Here is a 20642-nt window from a genome sequence, read left to right on the forward strand (position 1 = left end):
TTATTGAATACATAAATTGTTCAGACTGTGGGAGGAATCCACCCAGCACTCATGAGATTCCATGGCATGAACTCTTAAAGTAATCAAATGAAATTTTTAACATATGGCACGATAAAAGTCTGTAATTTTATCAGGACAAGTTATCTGTTGTTTATTGTTGTAACAATTGTTTTCTCAAAATTTATCTTCTGTACCATGAAAATAAAAAGTTTTTTTGTTTTTTAACAAAGATTATCTGAAGTAAATTTTTGCTTTCCTTTACAGCTGAAGTCAAACGTGTCGGGGATACTCTGTTAGGAATGGCCACCCAGTGTGTTCAGGTGAAAAACGTGGTGAAAACCTCTCCGCAGACTCTGTCCAACTTATGTCTGAAGATCAATGCGAAACTTGGTGGGATAAACAACGTGCTTGTACCACATCAAAGGTCAGATTAAACTTAATATCTTTAGGAATTTAATGCAGCAGGCACTCTGGTTGATATTGGTTGAGAAGCAAAGTGAGGCATGATTGTTTAGAATGCCTTCCATTTGTAATGCACGGCGCCAACATCTTTCCAGTAAAAATCACTCTATATAGTAATACAGTGGTGCCTCGCAAGACGAAATTAATTCGTTCCGCGAGTTTTGCCGTCTAGCGAATTTTTCGTCTTGCGAAGCACGGTTTTAACGGTTTAACAAAGTCGCAAGACGTTTTTGTCTTGCGAAGCAAGCCCATAGGGAAATTCGTCTTGCGAGGCAAATCGCAAACAGAAAAACCTTTCGTCTAGCAAGTTTTTTGTCTTGCGAGGCATTCGTCTTGCGAGGTACCACTGTATGCAAATTCTTGACAAGCCTAAAATCTCACTTTTGGTCCTAATAGGGAGGCATCCAGATGCCAGTAAAATATTTGCTGTGTTTTTTACATGTGCACTTCTGTCATTGTTTGAAGAAGATAGCACTGTGTACACTTCATACTATACAGTTTTCTGTATTACAACCCACTTTATTTAGATGCTGTTGCGACATAGGGGGCAGCATTAAAACAACTTTACTAGAATTCCTGTTAAAGTCATCATAGATGTTGAGACCCAACCATTTGACATGCTTGGTACTGGGAAATTTTTTATCTTTCTGTCCTAATTTTGTAATTGTGTTTTCTTTTAATTTTATTTGACTGTGTGCTGCTCTGAGTGTATTACTCTCGCTCCACTATCCACAAAATAGCTCTGGAGAGTTCGGAAAATTCCCAGAATAGATTTGGTTGGTGCAAGTGTGGCACAGAGTAGGAAAATGCTCAGTTGCGTCCAATGCAATGAATGTTTGCTCATTTTTGCCATTGATTAATAAATTGCATTAATGTGATTTTTGTGAAATTAGGATGTTTATTGGTGCCTCAATTTAAATTAGAACAAACTAGCATGCTGTCATAAAGCAGTATTTTAATGACTGGAGGCTCTTCCAATAGGGCGGCTGGCATTCCCAATGAGAATGCCAAGCAATTCTTTAACCCTCCCTGCTGCCGCCCCATGAAAAATCTCAAAAGGACATACACACTTTCCTCTCCCACACATATTTTATATTTTGATAAAGTTACAGTGGCTTGCAGAGGCATTTGTCAGTTTCATGTTCTCTGACCAATCATTCTCTGTACCACTCAGCCAGTCCTAACCTAAAAGGATCGTTATAGTTAGAGATGTGAAGGCCTGAAGAAAAACTGAAATAGAACAACTGCTCACATTGTCCAATAACTGGAAAACAAAACAACAGGAAAAATTTGGGAAGATGAGGATTTCCCCCCTTTTTACGGGGCCTATCCCATGCCTTCATATGTCTAGCTATATCAATAATGGCCCCTCACATGTGTCTCTGGGAAGAAAAGCCACTGACATTAAGATATTTGAACATTTGGATTATTGAATATTAGGAGAACTGCAGGCTTTTCAGCCCCTGTAAGGGGTCTCTCTCCTTTTGTTGTTTTGAGGGCTGTTCAGCAGCCACTGGATTAGGAAGAACTGCCTGAAAACCTTGAAGAACAGCCTTGCACCATGAGCATGTTCAGAGCTCTTTCCTTGAAGCCCAGACCCTCCTCATAACTTTTAGCATCTTCTGTAATTACAGAAGCAAGAGGGAGTGTTTTGAGGAGCTGTTTGTTTGTTTTGTTTTGTGGTATTGCTGAGAGAAAAAGAGGGCAAGCAACAGTGGAGACCGCATGTATAATAAATACCTATCTATTTTTGCCTGATTGTTTTGCATTTATTTTTGTGAAATGGTTTGGGAGGAGAAATGGTGGATGGCTTGTGTAGCTGCAAACTCTGTATTAACCATTTCCCTGCATTCACTCATTAAAAGCTGCAGCAGCTGCTGGGTGGGGCAGGGCAGCTTGTCTGAGCCACGTGCAGTTCCAGAGCCTTTCCAGAAAAGGTGTGTAGATCAGCTTCCAATAAGTGCCCCCAGAATATCTTGATTGCAGAATGGAAGAAAATGTGGGTGCTATGAACTGTTTCTCGCTTGCTTGTGAGTTTATCAGCTAATTTCTAAAACGAAAAGTTTGGGCTCTGTGCCTGTCCGGATGTCACACTGACTGACTGCACATCCTTCCCCAAACCTGAAAGGTATTTCTCCCTAATCTCAGACATAGGCTGATAGTGATTGTTCTGATGCGATGTGCTCTGCACATGAGACATTATTACTTCACATTTTCAGGACTCAGCTATACTGATCAAATGAATCAATAATTTTTGTCTATTGGCTGAAATACCTCATTCTTTTCATTTAGAGAAAGTGTTTTGAATAATGAAAAGCTAAATTTTGGCAGGGGAAGGGGGGTTGCATGCAACTGAAAGCAAGTGTTTCTCACATTTTAGAAGTGTTGGCTTCATGGCAATAGATGTATAGATGTACTCAATACATAAATAAAAAAACATATCTAATTTCTTAATAAAAGGTACAGAGTCATTCTTGTCTGAAAATCATAGTCGGGCCCTCTTACATGAAACCTCTTCCCCTGTCCATAGATGTACAGAATAATTTTTGGCTCTCAGCACAACTGTAATGACATGCTTTCCTTAAATAAGTGCTGTGCAAGTCCTACTGTGATGAAAACAGCAAAGTTAAGAGTTGTAGCCCTACCAAGTCAAAATGTTACCAGGCTCCACTGACTGTAAATTTTCTTAATTTGATTCTAATTCTAAATCTTTGGTTCTAATTTAAATATGTATAGATCAGGGGTAGGCAATCTTAGGCCTTGGGGCTGGATGTGGCCCAATCGCCTTCTCAATCCGCCCTGTGGATGGTCCGGGAATCAGTGTGTTTTTACATGAGTAGGATGTGTCCTTTTATTTAAAATGCATCTCTGGGTTTTTTGTGGGGCCTGCCTGGTATTTTTACATGAGCAGAATGTGTGCTTTTATATGAAATGCATCTTGGGGTTATTTGTGGGACATAGGAACATGGTCAGAGGGACGGTGGACCGGCCCATGGCTGAAAAAGGTTGTTGACCCCTGGTATAGATAGTGGGGGCATGGTGGCACAGTATGTGGTTTGCACCAGGTGCACTTATGGTTAGTTACAGCATTGCCTATGGGGGCAGCAGAATGTTCAGTCCTTGTGGTACCCTGCCCATCTGACAGTGTACATTGGTGCATAAAGTCAAAAGACGGGAAGGGAATGTGAAAATACATCCCATTTCTTGATTTCCAGTTTAAACTTTTTTCCTCTTCTTTTCAATTGAACAGGCCCTCTGTATTCCAGCAGCCAGTGATCTTTCTGGGAGCAGATGTCACACATCCGCCTGCTGGGGATGGGAAGAAGCCTTCCATCGCTGCTGTCGTAGGCAGCATGGACGGCCACCCTAGCCGCTACTGTGCCACTGTGCGAGTACAGACTTCCCGCCAGGAAACTTCCCAAGAGCTGCTGTACAGCCAGGAAGTGATTCAGGACCTGACCAACATGGTGCGAGAACTGCTGATCCAGTTCTATAAGTCCACCCGCTTCAAGCCCACACGGATCATCTACTATAGGGGAGGTGTGTCAGAAGGGCAGATGAAACAGGTATTTGTCTCAAGATCCTTATATGTTGCATGGAGGTTTAGCTTTCCAAACTTGGGAAGGTCCAGGAGACTCCACTTCTTTTCTGGACAGAGAAGTTTGTGCCATGAGGTTGCATGAAGCGGAAGCCTGTCCTAAAAAGCATTTAGTTCATAAGCTTTATTATCCAATTTTGAGATCCAGTATTAGTATCACATGCAGGCTGTGCCACTGCAGTTACTTTTGAGATTCGATACATCCACAGACCAATAGCCTGTTGGTTCATGTTGCATACCCACCCCTTGCAGAAATGCTACTCTGTATATGTATAGGTAAACATGGCAGTGGTTAAAAAGGGTGGTATATAAGTTGAATAAATAATAACAACAGTACTGTAGGCGGTTATTGTTTTCATTTGGTATTACAGTACAGTGGTGCCTCGCAACACGAAAAGAATCCGTTCTGTGATTCTCTTCGTCTAGCAGTTTTTTCCGTCTTGTGAAGCAAGCCCATTGAAGGATTAGCGGATTAACGCTATTAGCACTTTTAGAGGCTTTTAGCGGCTTATCTGCTGATCGGATCAGCTGATAAGCGGCTTAGCAGCTTAGAAAAGGGGGGGAGGGGGAAAAAACCAGCAGGAACTCGCAAGACATTGTCGTCTTGCAAAGCAAGCCCATAGGAAATTCGTTTTGCGAAGCACCTCCAAAACGGAAAACTCTTTCGTCTAGCGAGTTTTCTGTCTTGCGAGGCATTCGTCTTGCAGGGCACCACTGTATATATTTTTGTGTTTTTATACTGTAAACTGCCCTGTAATTTTTGGTTGAAGACCAGTTTAGAAGTTGAATTAAAAATAAAGGAATACAGTGGTGCCCCGCAAGACGAAAAAAACTGCTAGGCGAAGAGAATCACAGAACGGATTCTTTTCGTCCTGCGAGGCACCACTGTAATAAGAGAAAACCAATCTGTGACTCAGTACACCCTTTTATGCAGAAAGTCTCATGTTCAGTCCCTGGTGTCTCCAGTTAGAGCTGGGAATGAGAATATCCCCTATCAGATACCCTAGAGAGCCTATGCCAGTTTGTGAAGACAGTACTGAGCTAGATGGACTCTGTATAAGGCAATTTACTATGAAAAATGACGACTTCTTGGTGACTGCTTTGCATTTTTATAGAGTAGCAACTATTGCAAGTAACTATGCCATGTCCCGTCCCTCCGAAAGAGTGGTTGTATTGTAAAATCTACACACAGTGACTGAGCCATATTCTAACATGTTTTTGTTTAAATTTCTAGCCTGTCTCTCCAGCAAATTGTTTTTTGTGTGATGTGTGTAGTTGTCATTTAAATTCTAGAACCATTTAAAGAGTCCCTTATACATTTGTTAATGATGAGGAAGAGGGTGTTTAATCTTCAGAAAGAGAAACTGCCTTTTCCTTTGGGTGTGGAAACTTGGTACTACCTGAAATGACTGAACCCTGTCCTAATGTGTTAGTTAAGCTTCCTCCTTACTCACTGTTTGCTGAAACAGTAGGCTGGCTGGCTGGCAGCCTCCAAATCTGAGTCTCTTTTATTTTACTAAAAGTATTTCTTCATCCTCAACTTGAATTGGCATTTAAGTTGAAATCTTAGAGTGCCAATGGAATCTGGTCCTTTATTCAGGTAGGTAGCCATGTTGGTCTGATGCAGTCGAAATAAATAAATAAAATTGTCCAGTAGCACCTTAGAGACCAACTAATTTTGTTCTGGGTATAAGCTTTCATGTGCATGTAACACTGTATATCTGAAGAAGTGTGCATGCAAACAAAAGCTTATACCCAGAACAAACGTAGTTGGTCTCTAAGGTGCTACTGGACAATTTATTTATTTGTTTTATTTTGACTGGCCCTTTATGTAAGGAGTTGTATGTATTGGATAAATCCAATAAAAATAATGACCTTGTGCAATCCAGTTAAGTAGCTGATGTCAAGCACTTAAATTTTCTAGGTGGCCTGGCCAGAACTCATTGCAATCCGGAAGGCCTGCATCAGTTTGGAGGAAGACTACAGACCAGGAATCACCTACATAGTTGTTCAGAAAAGGCATCACACAAGGCTGTTCTGTGCTGACAAATCTGAAAGGGTAGGCAATGCTTCCTTTGGAATGACGAGGCATCTCATTAGACCACATCTTGTACGGGGCTGCCAAATAACTCTTGATGGAAAGAGGCAATGTATTAGCACATTTCATAATGTTATTCATTGCCTGTTTGCAAAGTGAAGTTGAAAAAAACCATAGAGCAGGAGTATAAATTAAATTAATAATAATAATAAATGTCATGCAGCCAGACAAAGGATGACTTGAGAAGGGTTCTTAATTTCTTAAGGTATAATTTGTAACTAAATGCTCAGATGCGCAGGATACCAAAGTAAGCACCAGGATTCAGGTTCAGAATAACACTGAAAGTGCTGTTTTTGGCCATTCTGGAAGTCTGCTGTCAGAAGCATAGCAACTCTAAGCTGTAGGGCAATGTGATATAGCTGTAAGACAGGCAGCAGTTCTTCCTGAACTTCAAAGCTTAAAACTTTGAAAATGGTGTAAAGAATAAATTATAAACTGAGGGTATCCAAAAGCCAAATAGAGTAGTAGATACAGTATATTTCATCTATAGCTTTCCTTTTCCCCAAGGTGTTCAAGACAGCATACCTGACCTTGCCATTTTTATCACACCAAACGTAGCTGCAATAGTGCAGTTGTATACTTATTTTTATTGTTACTGCAAAACTATGCTTAATGTTGCTTTAAGTCCAGTTAGACATAACTGATACATTATACAAAGCTGAAGAACAAGGTGGAAGGTAAATTTTGAAGTGTGTGACACTGTTAAGTGGCCAAGAAGGTAACAACTGGTTGGTCGAATGGCATTGAATTGTGCCACAAATGCAGATACTAAGGCACTCATTGATGTATCTAATAGGTGGGGAAAAGTGGCAATGTTCCAGCAGGCACAACTGTGGACAGCACAATCACACATCCCTCTGAATTCGACTTCTACCTCTGTAGCCATGCAGGAATTCAGGTAATCTGCAGCTTTGGTTATGATAATATTTTGATGGTTCATTTACTTTTATATGCATTGGGACTGCCCTACAGCAGCTTCATTTAAGCCATTAAAATGTGTGCTAGAGGGGAGAATGCATGAATACAATTCAATTGGCCCACAGCATTTGTGCCTCTTAGTCAGTGGAACAGTTCCTTCTACCTCTGTCGTTAGTGATATTCTGGAAAAGAAGAGGGATCTAGAAAAGAAGAGGGATATACGGGGTTCTTATTCCCGAGATGTAACTTACCCTTGGAGAAAGAGAGAAAGGACTTTCTGACAGGGGCCCAGTCACTCATCTTTTGTTACACGTCTTCTAAAATAAAAATAGTGGATTTCCTGGCCTTCTCTTCCTGCAGGGAACTAGCCGTCCTTCTCACTACCAAGTCTTGTGGGATGACAACTGTTTCACTGCTGATGAATTGCAGTTACTGACATACCAGCTGTGTCACACTTATGTCAGGTGTACACGGTCTGTCTCGATCCCTGCTCCTGCATACTATGCCAGGCTGGTAGCATTTAGGGCAAGATACCATCTTGTGGACAAAGATCATGACAGGTGAGTAGTCGGGGGGGGGCATGCATGCTTCTGTTCCATGGGCCACTAGGCCAGGAAGGGATGGTGAACTTTATTCAGCCCAAGGACCATATTCCCTTGCTTGACTGTGAGCTTGTATTCAGTGTGAGTGTCAAAGATTGCATACCCCATTTAGCGCTGTGTTGAATTCCACCGTAAGGTTTTGCTGTTGGTATATAAAGCCCTGAACAACCTGGGACCGGGTTACTTGAGAACCTGCCTTCAACCTTACAGCCGGCTCAGTTGCTCAGGTAATCTGAGGAGGCTCTCTTAATCGTGCTAGATGCCCCTGAAATTCATCCTTCTTGTGGGATTCCCACGGGGATCTGGTTAACCACTGTGAGAACAGGTTGCTGGACTAGATGGACCTTTGGTCTCTGATCTCAGCAACAAGACTCTTCTTGCATTCATCTTGCAGCCACTGAGAGTAGGGCCTCTAGTGCAGCAGCATTTACTAGGTAGGAGACCCTGTTCCTTGCAACAAATTGTGCACCAACGGCATTCTGGTTTTGGTGGCCTTTCCTTGTACTCCGAGCCTTCATAGATCAGCCGTTTGCATGCATTTATTGTCTTCTACTTGTCACTGTGAAGTTTGAACTGTATTTTATGTTTGTTTGTTCTTCGGTGTTCCTGGCACTTTTTGTCTTTTATCCTCCTGTATACTGCTTTTCAGTTTGGAGGATGTTGTGATTTATATATATTTTTTAAAAATAAAGAAAATGTTGACTAATTGAGACAGTGTTGCCTTACTAAATATCTTTTCTGTTTCCCTCCCCCCACAGTGCTGAAGGCAGCCATGTTTCAGGACAGAGCAACGGCCGTGATCCTCAGGCACTAGCCAAGGCAGTGCAGATCCATCATGACACCCAGCACACAATGTATTTTGCCTGATACGAATCTGAGAGTCTGAGGCAGAAGCAGTAGCCCAGTTGGGCGGGCCACCAACCACTGGTGGTTAGGGCTCATTTTTATTTCAGGCTGTCCACCACCAGCAGCTTGGGACAGTTGCACTGAATTGACGCAGCAACATCCGATGCAGGCGCAATTGAGCCATTTTTATTTTGTGATTTTCAGTAAATAGGAATTTCATAGACAGTCTTTGCATTGGACTGAATTTTTACCTCAAAGCGCAAAAGGCTGATCCTCGTAAAAAGAAATTTTTAAAGGACTTGGCACGAAAGGTTTTTATTGAAATATTTTGCTAATCAATTTTAAGTTACCTCCTTGTCCCCCCATTAAGCTTATCAAGAAGCTGAATTCCTCCTGGGCTTCTTCATACTGCTTAGTGAGTCTGCAGATATGGCAAAACATCTTATTCCACTGTTCTTCTGTGTGGGGCCATATAGACTTTATAAATGGAACTTTTACTGTAAACACCTTTCAACAACTATTACTTTTCTGAGGTATTGCTGTTTGTTTTTTTCGCTTTGTTGTTAAGTTTTACTAGTCTTTTTGTAAATCTCTCTGCAGTCGCGGGCTGCAGAACAATTGCACTATAACTGCGAATTCAACTTGGTGGTTCTTGTTCTGTGAATGTGTAACATAAGCGGATAGCAATGCCCTCTGGCAGGTCTAGTAAAATCATAATGGTTACACACAACTGCCACTGTCTGGTTCAGAATGCTGAACTGCTTCCCCCTCTAAAAAGTATGTGACTAAGTTCTAAAAGATTAGTTTTAGGTATTTTTCAGACATTACGAAAGTGCCCATTTTATGCTGCTGTGTTTGATGAATTGAGGTCATTTTTAATACTCTTTTTCATAGAAGGTTTTAACTTTGGCAATAATTTTTTTTTAATACCCTGGCAGTAACTTTTCTAGCTGAATACTTTACATGAGTTACAGCCAACATTCTTGTGTAGATTGACTTGACTTTGCTGAAGAGGAAATTTGTTCTTAAATGGATCAGAAAAGGCTCCCTTCATGCTTTTTACAAATGATTATTTTTAACTGTTTTATATTCACCATTGGTCTGTCTAGCCCCTTTTTATAAGCTTGGAAAGTGGGTGTTCCATATATAGGGAAGGCTTTGCCAATATGTACAGTTGTGTATAGTGTGACAGTAGCAATCTAAGACTTTTACCAGCATTTTAAAACTTTTGTTTCTCTGAGAGTTTAGGTTGCCCGCATGTACAGCAACATTCGCTAGCATGTGTGAAGTGTACATTTCAATGTTGATCTCGACCCATTTCTATAAATTAGAACTTTTATTTGCTTGGTTCTCTTCCACTAAAATGTGTAATGCAAAAAGCGGGGGTGGGGTGGGGCATCTGCAGACCATAGTAGTGCTGCCTTGAGACTAGCTTGTGAGTGTTAGCGCAATATGCTTTAAATTCCTAGTTTTTAACTGAGATGATGCCACTGTGAAAGATTGGGATTTTGCCAATAATTGCACTCTAGTCTCTGATGTGAGCAGGTGGTGTTGCAGAGTCATGTGACCTTGTGAACGTTTGGATCCAGACCTCAAGGTCAGCAATATGCTATGTGGTTTAGATTTTTCCTTCAGTCTTTTGAAATAGAGCTTGTAGATACTTGGAAAGTTTACATTTCTAAATACTGTCAGTCAGCTGTATCAAAATACACTTGACATTAGTCTTCTGAAAGCAGTTTTTGTAAGCTCCTCTTAGAAATCTCTCTCTTTCTCCTTCCCCCTCTCCCCCCCTTGTGGGTTCTAGCTTATAAAATTTTATTTTCCCCCCCCCAATCAAACAGGAGCGAAGCAAACTCTGCTCTGACACATGGTGTGGCCAGGCTTAGATACTAGATTTATTTAAACGTATTTAAGTCTTTTGTTTTCTTTTCCCCTTAAGAATACCTCACTTGTGTAATAAATATCAGGACATGTGGGGAGGAAGAGTGCTGCTTCAGTTGGTCTGCTGCTTTTCTTTTCTTTTTTAAAAATACCTGTTCAGGGAGAAAATGCAAGAATCGAACTCCTGCTGGCCAACAAATGGAGAACTAAGGCACCTTGAAGCGAGTAAGCACCTGTGTTAGTGTGTAGCATGGTTTTGGTTTTTTTGCACTAGGTAAGGACGTGAATTCGGATAGAGGGAGAGAGTATGTCAAGAAGAAAAACGTATATTGTAACATCATCAGGCAGGTAGCTTTTCCTAGCGCCAAGCACACCTAGTGCATGTGGAGCAGAGAGATTCTCTAATTTGCCTGTCTGCAGGTAAGTCTGACTCTCTTGAACATCGGAGTCAAGCAACATGTTAAGTATACTTACAAAACAAAAACAAAAAACAACACATTTCCTGTTGGCCACTCTTCTTCCTTATAAACAATAGTTTGAGCTTCTGGATTAGGACTGGCGTGGTGGGGTTACTGTGCAGAGAGATAGAAAAAGGCACCATATTTAATAAGCACTGATTTCTAGCTGTTGAGGAAGAATCAGTAGTACATTTTGTATATGACACCAGGTCAGGAAAAGGAAGGCATGGTTTGCCCAAACCAGCTTGGAAAGCATAATTGGGCCTGTGGGCCAAAAGTTCCCTACTTCCTCATGTCATTGTCACCAAAGGCAAATCTGGATCCCACCCTTCTGACACCCCCCCCTTCTTTGGCTGCATTTGCTAAAGAAAGAAAGTGACCAGTTGAAAGCATGCTTTTCTATTACTAAATGGGTGCTTAACATAACTTGCAGTTTGTCCAGAACTGCATAGGCAGGAATCTGAACTTGCCCTGGAAAGGGCTTTTCTGACTCACTTGTTCATCATAAAATAGGCAGGACTAGGTGAAATGATCTTTTTTGTCTTCTATCGTAGGAAAACAAAACCGTGTTCTAATCATTATATCTTTCTTATGTATTACAGACCGCAGCTATCTTTTGAAGTCTTCTGTATTTAAAAATTATATATATATAAGCGGGATTCTTTTTAATGCATTAATGTCACAAAAAATTATCATCCAAAAATGTCTGAGCTTTTTTTTGCCAACTTTTGCACTTTCTTGGAATTTTTCATGAATTTTCCTTTAATTTTTGCCCCTGTTGGAATTTTTTTCTGTGCAAAAAAATGTTCAGTTAACTCTCTGTTGCTGAAGAGTGTGATGATGTCTTTTGGGGTGGGAGTGCTTAAAAGCTGAGGATTCATCCAAGGGGCTGTACGGGTGGCAACAGCAGCAAAAAAGGTCTTCAGAACTAATGACTGCAAGATCCAGATGCAGCAACGCTGTTGTATGGCAGAATCTCTTGATTCTGCTCATCTGAACTAACCTCACCCCCACCCTGAAAAACGGGATGAACTGAATTGTTATGCATGTGTCAATCAATGGGAAGACGTGCATTCTGTAGCTGTAGGTTCTTATGGTGTTTGGTTTTTTTATGCTTTATCCTTTTGTTTAAAGCCTGTTGGCTATTGTTTAGCTATATGTTGTGAAAGATTCTCAAATGTAGCAAATTTGGACTGGGGCGGGGAGAAAGGGGAATTTTTTTAGGAGCAAAAGGTGTTTATAGAGCCAACCAAAACACCATGCTCTTTTTGCTTTCCCCCTATCCTGTTCTGCTTGTTGTAAGCACTTAAATTCGAAACGAGGCTCTGAAAAGCTTTTGTTCTGTAGCGGATTTGAGGTGCAGGCTGGGGTTGCTTGCTCTTTGCTTGAGGGCTGTTTAAAGATGACACCCAAAGAGGCATAATCAAGGGATGCAAAAGAGATGTTCCATGCAGTATGTATCAGTATGATTTAGAAGTGCCCCCTCACCCCATTCTGCCCCACATGAACCTTATATCAAAAGCCTTTATCCACCTGTTGGGGAAAAGGCCATTCTGACAGGTTAGCAAACCTCCAACCCCAACCTCCCACCCCCCACTCCCAAAAAACTACCCTTGTGGATGTGTTGTAGATCTTTTTACCCCCTTCTTGCTCAATAGCAAGGCAGTCGCTCTGCTTTCATTTTAGGAAAGTAGAGCTTGGAGGGCATTGTATCAATACTGTTTGAACTGCAAGGTTTTTTCCCTTGTGCAATTTGAGGAAAGATCATATGTGAATATCACTTAAGAGTTTCTTTATACCTTGCTATTGACACATTTTGGTGATATTTCTGTCTAGAGCCTGAAACATGTATGTAAAACTTGTTTGCATTTGTTCATTTTTGACTTCTGATGTATTTTTTTTGTTTTGTTTCTATATTGTTAGACTTGTAATGTTTTAAATTGTATTTTATTAAAATTGGACTGGATGTATGTCTATAGCAATACGAGGTACTTTTTTCTTTTTAAAAAACAAACACAACCCCTGTTGGTGGGGAAGGTAGGCTAATAGCCTTCCTATTGCGATAATATGCTGGCTGTGTATAACTGCAATGTATTTTTTTCTCTCTTTTTTTTTAGCCTGCAGGGATTTTGTGTTCATGTGTCCAAAAAAATAAATAAAGGCATTTGGGTGCCAAATGTTCTTTTCTTTCTTGGTGTATAATAATAATTGATAATGATCATGTTCATGAATAGCTTGTAGGATAGTTGTTGTGCTCCTAAGAGAAATGTCTTTCAGTTATCTAAATTTTAAACACAGTATATTGCATAACAGAGGAAATATTGTATATTAAACAGTGGCATGCTTGATTTGTAAACCAGATATTTGAGAACATAACATAATTTGTAATATCTAAGCATAGAGCCATATGGTAAGTAAGAGCAGAGGCATAAGTAATTGGAAGAGTTGCTATAAGCTTCAGTTAAATGTAAAGTGATTCATTTTGTAGCCAAAACTACTCATTGTATATACACAAAAGGTCTGAATTGGCAGTTACTAACCAGGAAATAGATCATTTGAGATGCAGTGGTTAACTCAGTTAAAATGGTAACTGCATGGCAGCAGGCAAGGTAAATTCCATGTCCAAGTTTATTAGGAAACTTTCATACCATGAAAGTTTGAACCATGGCTGTGTAACAGTTTGGGTGACTTGTGTCAAAAACTATAGAGCTGAACTAGGTACAGAAAAGCAACCAAAATGGCTAAGCTTTGGCATAGCTTCCCAACAAAAATGATCATGTGGAGTTTTCGTAGTTTAGAAAAAACAAAACAAAAGTGCACTAGGAGCAAGAGCATTTATAAGTTTCTCATTGGAGGTGGGAAGAAGTTGTCTCCTACACAATACAAGAATTTAAGGTTGGTGAGGAATAAGTTTGTTATAGCTTTTACAACAGACAAAAGGAAGTAACTGACAATACCCCATAGCTGACTTAAAAAGGAATTCACTGCCACAAGATATCCTGCTCACTAGAACAGATGTCAAAGGGATGAGGCAAATTCATGGAAAAGGATAGACCTCTCAGTGGCTCCTAACCCGGAGGCAAGATGCCAGTGACTAAAATTGCCTCTTGGTTTCCTACAAGGATCTGGCTGTTCCCTGTGGTGGCAAACAGGATGCTAGACTAGATGAATCTTTATTTGTAGGGGTATTCAGCATTAGGCATGCATTCTGCAGGAGGTGTGAGAAAAGAACAGAAGCCATTTAGCGCATAGCTATTTGACAAAGGGACAAGGACAGTAGAGTAACTGGATCTCAGAGGCATAGCTAGGGGAGTGGGGGGGGCACTGGGCACCACACTGCAGGGGGCAGCACTTACCGCGCCCAAGCCACGCATCTCCTGGGAGTGAGACGGTGGCTCGGGCACCTGCAGGCTCCACCACTCTACAGCTAAGGGAGGTGGTGGGCAGACACAGCTGGGCCACGTTCTTTGCAAGTGGTACTCTGCCAGGCTGCAGTGTTTGATTGGGGACCTAGGGATGAAGTTTCTCCTCTCTACCCTTCCTCTAGTGGTTTTATCACAAGTTATGTGAATAGCTACACCAGGGGCAGGGGACCTGTGTCCTCACAGGTTTTGTTGGACTCCAGCCCCCCCCCATCTGCCCCAGCTATCATGGCCAATGGTCAAGGATCATGGGACTTTGAGTCCAGCAATGTTTATAACGCATTCAAAAATTCGTTGTTTGACTAATGTAGCTGAGTCCTAGGTCTCTTGTGTACTCTAGTTTTGATGTAGGTCAAGTTAAAACAGCTAGGGGTGTTGGATGGCCCACCTGGAACAAGAGACATACCCAGTTAGTTCAGTGGGGCTGGAATGAGTATTGTGGCATGCACATGTATTACAAAGGGCTGTACAGTATTCAGTGTTCTCTGTCACTAGTGCAAGGACTCCTGCGCCAGCAGGTGGGTGAGTTTTAATCTGCTTGAATCTGTCTTCAGGTTTGCATCCTCCATTCAGGTAACCACTGTTCTCAACAGAACAGTTGAGAATATACTTAATCTGCACACTTGCTTTGCTTGTTGTTTTCTCAGTGCTGTAGACTTCATTTTATCTTTTTAATAGTTGGGGAGCGAGGCTGCTGAATACTTGCAAGAAAATGTCAATGAGGGAAGCAGCACAAATATACTTATGACATGCTTTCCCCATGGTTTACTAAACATGGGATGACAATTCCATAATCCAAGACGACTACAATCTGGAATGTAACTGAAACTGCAAAATTAAAGAAAGGAAATGAAGACGGGGATAAATGGAGAAAAACACTGCAATTATTGCAGTTACACAGAAGGCTTGTTTGGTTGTGGAGGTAGGAGAAGTGGTGTTTGCCAAAGACACAGCAGAGAATGTGAGTTTTGAGAAAGACTTGAAGTAGTGGCATAATGGGTCTTTTGTTTTTTTACAGTGATAAATGGACATTAAATATTTTATCTTCTATGTAATAAAATTTTATTTCCCATTTAAAATATTGTCCTTGTGCATCATTCTGTTTTGTAGCAGTTGGGATTATTTCTCCCCACCTCCCACCATTCGTGCAAGCTTTGCAGTGCACCAATGACTTTCCCATCTCATTTTACTAAGTGCCCCCCCCCCATTATTCTGTATGACTCCGGGTTGCTAGACTTACGTTTAAATCTTGTTTGAGCAGGCACATCTTCAAGATTCTGCCCTTTTTTTGCAGCGCAGAGCATTATTCAGCTCTATGTCAATGTGATCTCGGTGCACTTTCAGACAAAATGCAAAAGTGGCAACGCATAGATGGGCAGGGTATAAATGATAAAATCCTTATTATTCTGGAGTAGGATGTCCCTATAATCATCAGAGAAATGTTGGAGAGTATGCCATTCAGTGAGCTTCATTGCCAGCTGGGAACTTAAACCTGAGTCTCTCCAGGCCTAATCCGATATTCTGCATTAAGGATGAGAAAATATACCACTTTCATATGTCTTGTTGGACTACAATGCCATAACCACTACCATGCTGGCTGGGGCTGATAGGAGTTGTAGTCCAACTGAAGGGTCACATGTTCCCCATCCATGCCTTATGCCATATTAACTTTGTTACAAGGCTTTTTTTATGATGAGCCTGAAAGTGAGGAGTACCATTGATGAATACTCTCCCATGTCTGAGAAGCAGGCAAACAACAAAAGATGAACCAGCAACAACTCCCTGCAAGTAGAAGATTAGCACAGCACAGGGGTATTGGCCTACCCCTCTCCCTGCTAGGCTAGTTTTCTACTTGCTGTGCATTTTTTTTAAAAAAAATGTATGGGAAGCATTAAAAAATACTATCCTCCATCTTGGGCCTCGGATGGTTATTCCCCCAGACTCGTTCTGGTTTCAAAATGGCCCCCATGCTGCATATGCCCTATACGGCCCCGAGCCTTACTCTGTTCCTGCGGCTCCCTTAGGTCGCCGCCAGGGGGCACCCACAGGATTCCTTCCCCCCTTTTCCTTTGTTGGCAACAGGAGTCGAGGCAAAGGGGAAGAGGGAAGGGCTGCACTGTTACACTCTTAACGGCTCAGCACAGAGATTTCCGGTTTCCAATTGCAGCTAGTGGGGGGGGGGAACACAGGGTTAGCGCTTCTTCTTAGGCTTTTCAGAAATGTTTTTTTTAATCAATCACCTCCACACTAAGCGGGCAAAAACAGCTCGACACGGATGAAATTCCTTTTCCTCTCCTGCGCTGTCAGATCCCACAATAGCATTCATGGAATTGAACAAGGAGAGATGCAGTGATAAGCAGGACAAATAGCTTTCCTATTGAATTTTTAGCCTTGGGGGGGGGGAGGAGACGGAAAGATTGCACGGGAGTGCAACTCAGTAGGCTCCCTTTTGTCGCCTCCGTTTACCTGTTTCCCATGAGTCCCCAATGCAATCACCACTCATAGCCCCGCACATGGACGATTCCTCAAAAGAGCCTGAAGTGAGGACTGCCTAGGGACAGTTATCTCGGGCGAAGAGCGGGGAGTGGGGGGGAAGAGCTGAAGACCTCCTGTGACGCGTCGCCGGCGCTGCTGGTTGGCCGGGCGGTTGCGCATGCGCGGTCTGCGAATCCCAGGCGCCTGCCTCGTACAGAGCAGAGGCTGCGGCTGCAGCAGCGCGAGCGGCGCCCTGGTCCCGGCGCGCGCTCGCGGGCATCACTCAGCAACCCCCCCCCCCCGCACCGCGTCCGCCGCCTCGACTTTCTCTCTTCCCCCCGCTAGGCTCGGGGCGACGCCCGCGTGGATGGGATGGAAGCAGGACCCTCGGGAGCAGGTATGGAGGACGCTGGGGGGGGGGACGGCTTAGAAGGAATGCAAGAGGGAATCTTGGAAGGAGGAAGATGCAATAGGTCCAGGGGCTTAGGGGAGCCAGTGCAATTGAGAGGAGGGGGGCTGGGGGCCAAGGGTGGTGTGCAAAGGGACATGGGGGCAGCGCGAGTCTGCTGCATGTTTGGGTTCAGCTTTTTGGTGGGCCTCAGTATGTTTGGGGGCTTATGGGGAGAAGTGCAATTGAGGGGAGGGGGCTGAGAACGGTGGGAGGCCTGCTGAGGAACAGCGGGGAGGGGGGTTTTTTGGAAGGGCGGGCTGTGTTGGGGACTGCAGGGGGCTTGAGGGGTTTAGGGGAGCTGTTGAGGGAAGGGGAGCTGAGGAGCAAGAGGCCTGCCGAGGCAGAGGAGTGGTCAGTGGGGGGATTACAAAAGGAGGGTCTGCAGCTGCTGTGTGTGTGCCGTGGGGGGGGGGTGGCCCATACGGGTGCAAGTGTGAGATCAAAGAGGTCTGCCGAGGAGCGGAGTGGCAAATCGTGTGTGTGTGTGTGCTTGCAGTGCGCGTACGTGGGGGATGCAGGAAGGATGAGGACACGGAGGGGGCTGTGCGGATGAGGGGCGGGAGGAGACATGGATCGGTGGGGGAGGGGAGAGAATGAGAAGCCTTGGGAGTTTGAGAAAGGAGTCCCGGCGTGGCGTCCAGGGCACCTGGAGCCACATGTGGAGAGGGAGTTGTCTGATGGGTTCCAGTTGGGGCTGCAAGAGTAGTTGGCAAAGAGAAGGGGATGCTGTGGGGTGGATGGGAGGAAGTGGGCATTCCCAGGCAAGTTGGAGGGGTTGGGGGCTAAAGGAGCACTTGCGTTGGAGGTGTTCTTGCCTAGGGAAAGGGGGAGCAGCAGCAAATTGAGAGGGACAAAATACAGTAATGCAGTAAGGAGAGGATTGAGAAGAAATACACACACACACACCATCACTGAGACGAAAGGCGGTCTCCCAGTATCCTAAGTGTGTTGGATAGGAACAGGCAAGGATGACTTTAAAACTGCCCATCCCCCTCTCCAACAAATTGATGTGCAGGGATTAACTTTGTGCATGGTTACATCCACATAATATACTTAAAGTTCATGGCTCCTGCCACCCAAAAAAAAGTGTCCCATTAGATATATTTTGTTACAGGTGCTGGGAATTGTAGCTCTGCGAGTGGTAAACTACAGTTTCCAGGACTGTTTGCGTATGTGTGCTTTAATTGTATGATGTGGATGTGACCTGCTGTATCAAATTGATTTAAAAAAAATGTAAACCACTTTGAGGTAACTCGTGACAAGCACTACTACTACTAATAATAGTATTATTATGTGCAACAAGGTGAGAGAGGCCTGTTGAGTACTTAAGTGGAGGCAGAGGAGAAATCTGCAGCATTAGCACATCCACGCCTGAGTTGAGTGGCGGTAGACCGTTGGCCTAGCAGGTCTGAAATGCCTTATGGCTCTTGAAAGGAGAATGTTGCGAAGGAGAGAAGGTATGGAGAGTAAGCGTTTGCTGGGCACTGAGAGGTCCAATAGCTTTTGAAAGAGGGCAGAATATTGTGCTGCATATCCTCAGAGAGGGAAGCTCACTTCAGCACAAATCACCCTGAATAGGAGAGCACTAAGAGGGGCTTTCTCTGCTCTAGGTCTCCTGGGTTTAAAGGAGTCTGGCTGATTCAGGAGCAAAACTGACTTTAGGTGTGCGAGCAAAGCCTTGCTTGTTACCTAGACAGGGGTGTGAAGGTGTGTGTGTGTGTTAGAGAGAAACAAATGCCCTGTCCAGGAAGAGGAGATAAAATGCTGAATCTTTGCACAAACATTTTTGTAAGAATACTCGCTGCTTAATTGAGATTTGGGAAATGATTTTGGAGCTGAGTAGTGGAGGGGACACAGAGGCATTCCTGCTGCCCCCTTCACTGTATCAGGGAAGCTGGGGGTTGAGATTTGCGTGGCTGAGCATGTCTGAAAGCTGGATGGTGAGGGGACAGAAGCAGAAAGATAAGGATCCCTTGTTAGGACAAGGGAAGCTGGCAGCAGCTGGGTCCTTGGTGCCCCCCCCCCCCGGCTTTCCCTCCAGGCATAGCTAAGAGGTTTGAGGGGAAGATATATACCCACTGCCTTTGAGTAGCTGGAGGAGGAAAGACTCTCTTGCAGCCTTTGTCAAGTGGGTGCCCTCCAGGTGTTTTGGACAGCAAATCCCTTCAGCACAAGTAATAGTCCAGAGCAACTGGAGGGCAACTCATGCCTGGCGGAGAGGCTGTTGTCCTGTTTTTGTGTACCGGAAGGCGTGATTAGAAGGCTATTGAAACCCATCAGTATTTTAGTGTGTGTGTGCTTTTTCTTTTGTTGGCTTTTACAAAAGTAGAACATCTTCCTTTCAGACCTACTTTAAATTGACACACAAAGCCCTTCTAGGTTGATGGGAAAGAGAATTGATGCTTGAGTTTCCTGACATCTTTTTGGATATGGTTGTTGTTGTTTTTTTTTAAAAAAGCTTCCCTATAGTGCCTTGTAGAGGCAAAACCTAAGTTCCAGGGAGGTGGGTGATTGTTTACTACACTTGCAAAGTGCTTTGTGATCTCTTGCTTCATTGTCTCCTTGATAGCCCAGTTAGGCTGGGTCACTGCTATTAAAAAAGTGTTGTGGGTGGTGATCTGTCAGGCTGATGAGACTGGTGTGCCCATGGCTACATGGTGGCTGGTTCCATGTGACTCTGAGCCAGGTTTTAGAAACATAACAACCTGGTCTTACTGGCTCAGCGTTGTCTACAGTTTACACTGTCTGGCAGCAGCTCTCCAAGGTCCCTGAGAGGAGGCATTCCCAGTGCTACCTGGAGATGCGGGGATTAACCTTGGCCCTTCCTTTGTGCAATGCAGGTTCTCTGCCACCGAGTTATCTAGCTTGTTGTGGTTTACAGGGCATGAGCTGTGTGCCCATGCACATGGCCTGATTGCTTCTGCTTGCTCTTCCCCCTAGCAGGAGCAGGAGAAACAAATCAGCCAGCCTTGGCTTTGCAGACTGACCAAGCCCAGGGTTTGTGGTTTTGGTTTTCCCTAACAAGCCACAGCAACCCAACAGCAAATCATGGGTTTGGACTGGCCAGCAATTGTGGCTTGTTAGGGAGCAATAGATCACAACCCCTTGTTTAGCCATAACACAAAGTCTTAAGTTTCTGTTTCATTTATTCTCCTTGTTCTAGGGCAGGGCTGAAGTAGGGACAGCTGGGCAGCAATGTATCAGCACCCTGGCCAGGCTCAGTAAACCAGAAGGTCTGGCTTATGACATGTGAATATGACCACTATTTAAAAGGAATGAGACTTCATATGGCTTTCCCAGGTCTTAAGCCCTCCAACTGTTTCCCAGTTAGGTTGGTGAGAGAGGAGTGGGGTTTGCTGGCATATCAAGTTGGTTGTCAGCTTGTCAGGCTGCAGGTGTGTACTCATGTCCCAGGAAGGGCTGTAGCTCAG

The 20642-nt window shown here is 43.5% G+C and overlaps 2 protein-coding genes and 1 long non-coding RNA gene across 3 annotated transcripts in view; 2 read left to right on the forward strand and 1 right to left on the reverse strand.

Moving 5' to 3' along the window:
• Positions 1 to 13040, forward strand: part of AGO4 (argonaute RISC component 4) — a 27402-nt gene extending 14362 nt beyond the window's left edge. Inside the window, exons 13-18 of the mRNA XM_082230764.1 lie at positions 265 to 424; positions 3713 to 4028; positions 5985 to 6119; positions 6955 to 7056; positions 7437 to 7636; positions 8437 to 13040. Of these exons, the coding sequence (XP_082086890.1) occupies positions 265 to 424; positions 3713 to 4028; positions 5985 to 6119; positions 6955 to 7056; positions 7437 to 7636; positions 8437 to 8545 (1022 nt within the window). The 3' untranslated portion in view covers positions 8546 to 13040. The remainder of the gene's footprint in view (positions 1 to 264; positions 425 to 3712; positions 4029 to 5984; positions 6120 to 6954; positions 7057 to 7436; positions 7637 to 8436) is intronic.
• On the reverse strand, positions 10349 to 16448 carry LOC309536638. Its single transcript, XR_014221684.1, has 2 exons — positions 16288 to 16448; positions 10349 to 15096 (listed from the first exon to the last, which is right to left on the reverse strand). It is a non-coding gene; the product is annotated as an uncharacterized lncRNA (long non-coding RNA).
• A 541-nt stretch (positions 16449 to 16989) lies between these two features.
• The window catches only part of LOC309536630 (protein argonaute-1), a 48639-nt gene continuing 44986 nt past the window's right edge, over positions 16990 to 20642 (forward strand). Inside the window, exon 1 of the mRNA XM_082230768.1 lies at positions 16990 to 17157. Coding sequence (XP_082086894.1) covers positions 17133 to 17157 — 25 coding nt within the window. The 5' untranslated portion in view covers positions 16990 to 17132. The remainder of the gene's footprint in view (positions 17158 to 20642) is intronic.

The sequence above is a fragment of the Podarcis vaucheri genome, assembly GCF_965113315.1.
Source record: "Podarcis vaucheri genome assembly, chromosome: 7".
In the NCBI taxonomy this organism is placed as follows: Eukaryota; Metazoa; Chordata; class Lepidosauria; order Squamata; family Lacertidae; genus Podarcis; species Podarcis vaucheri.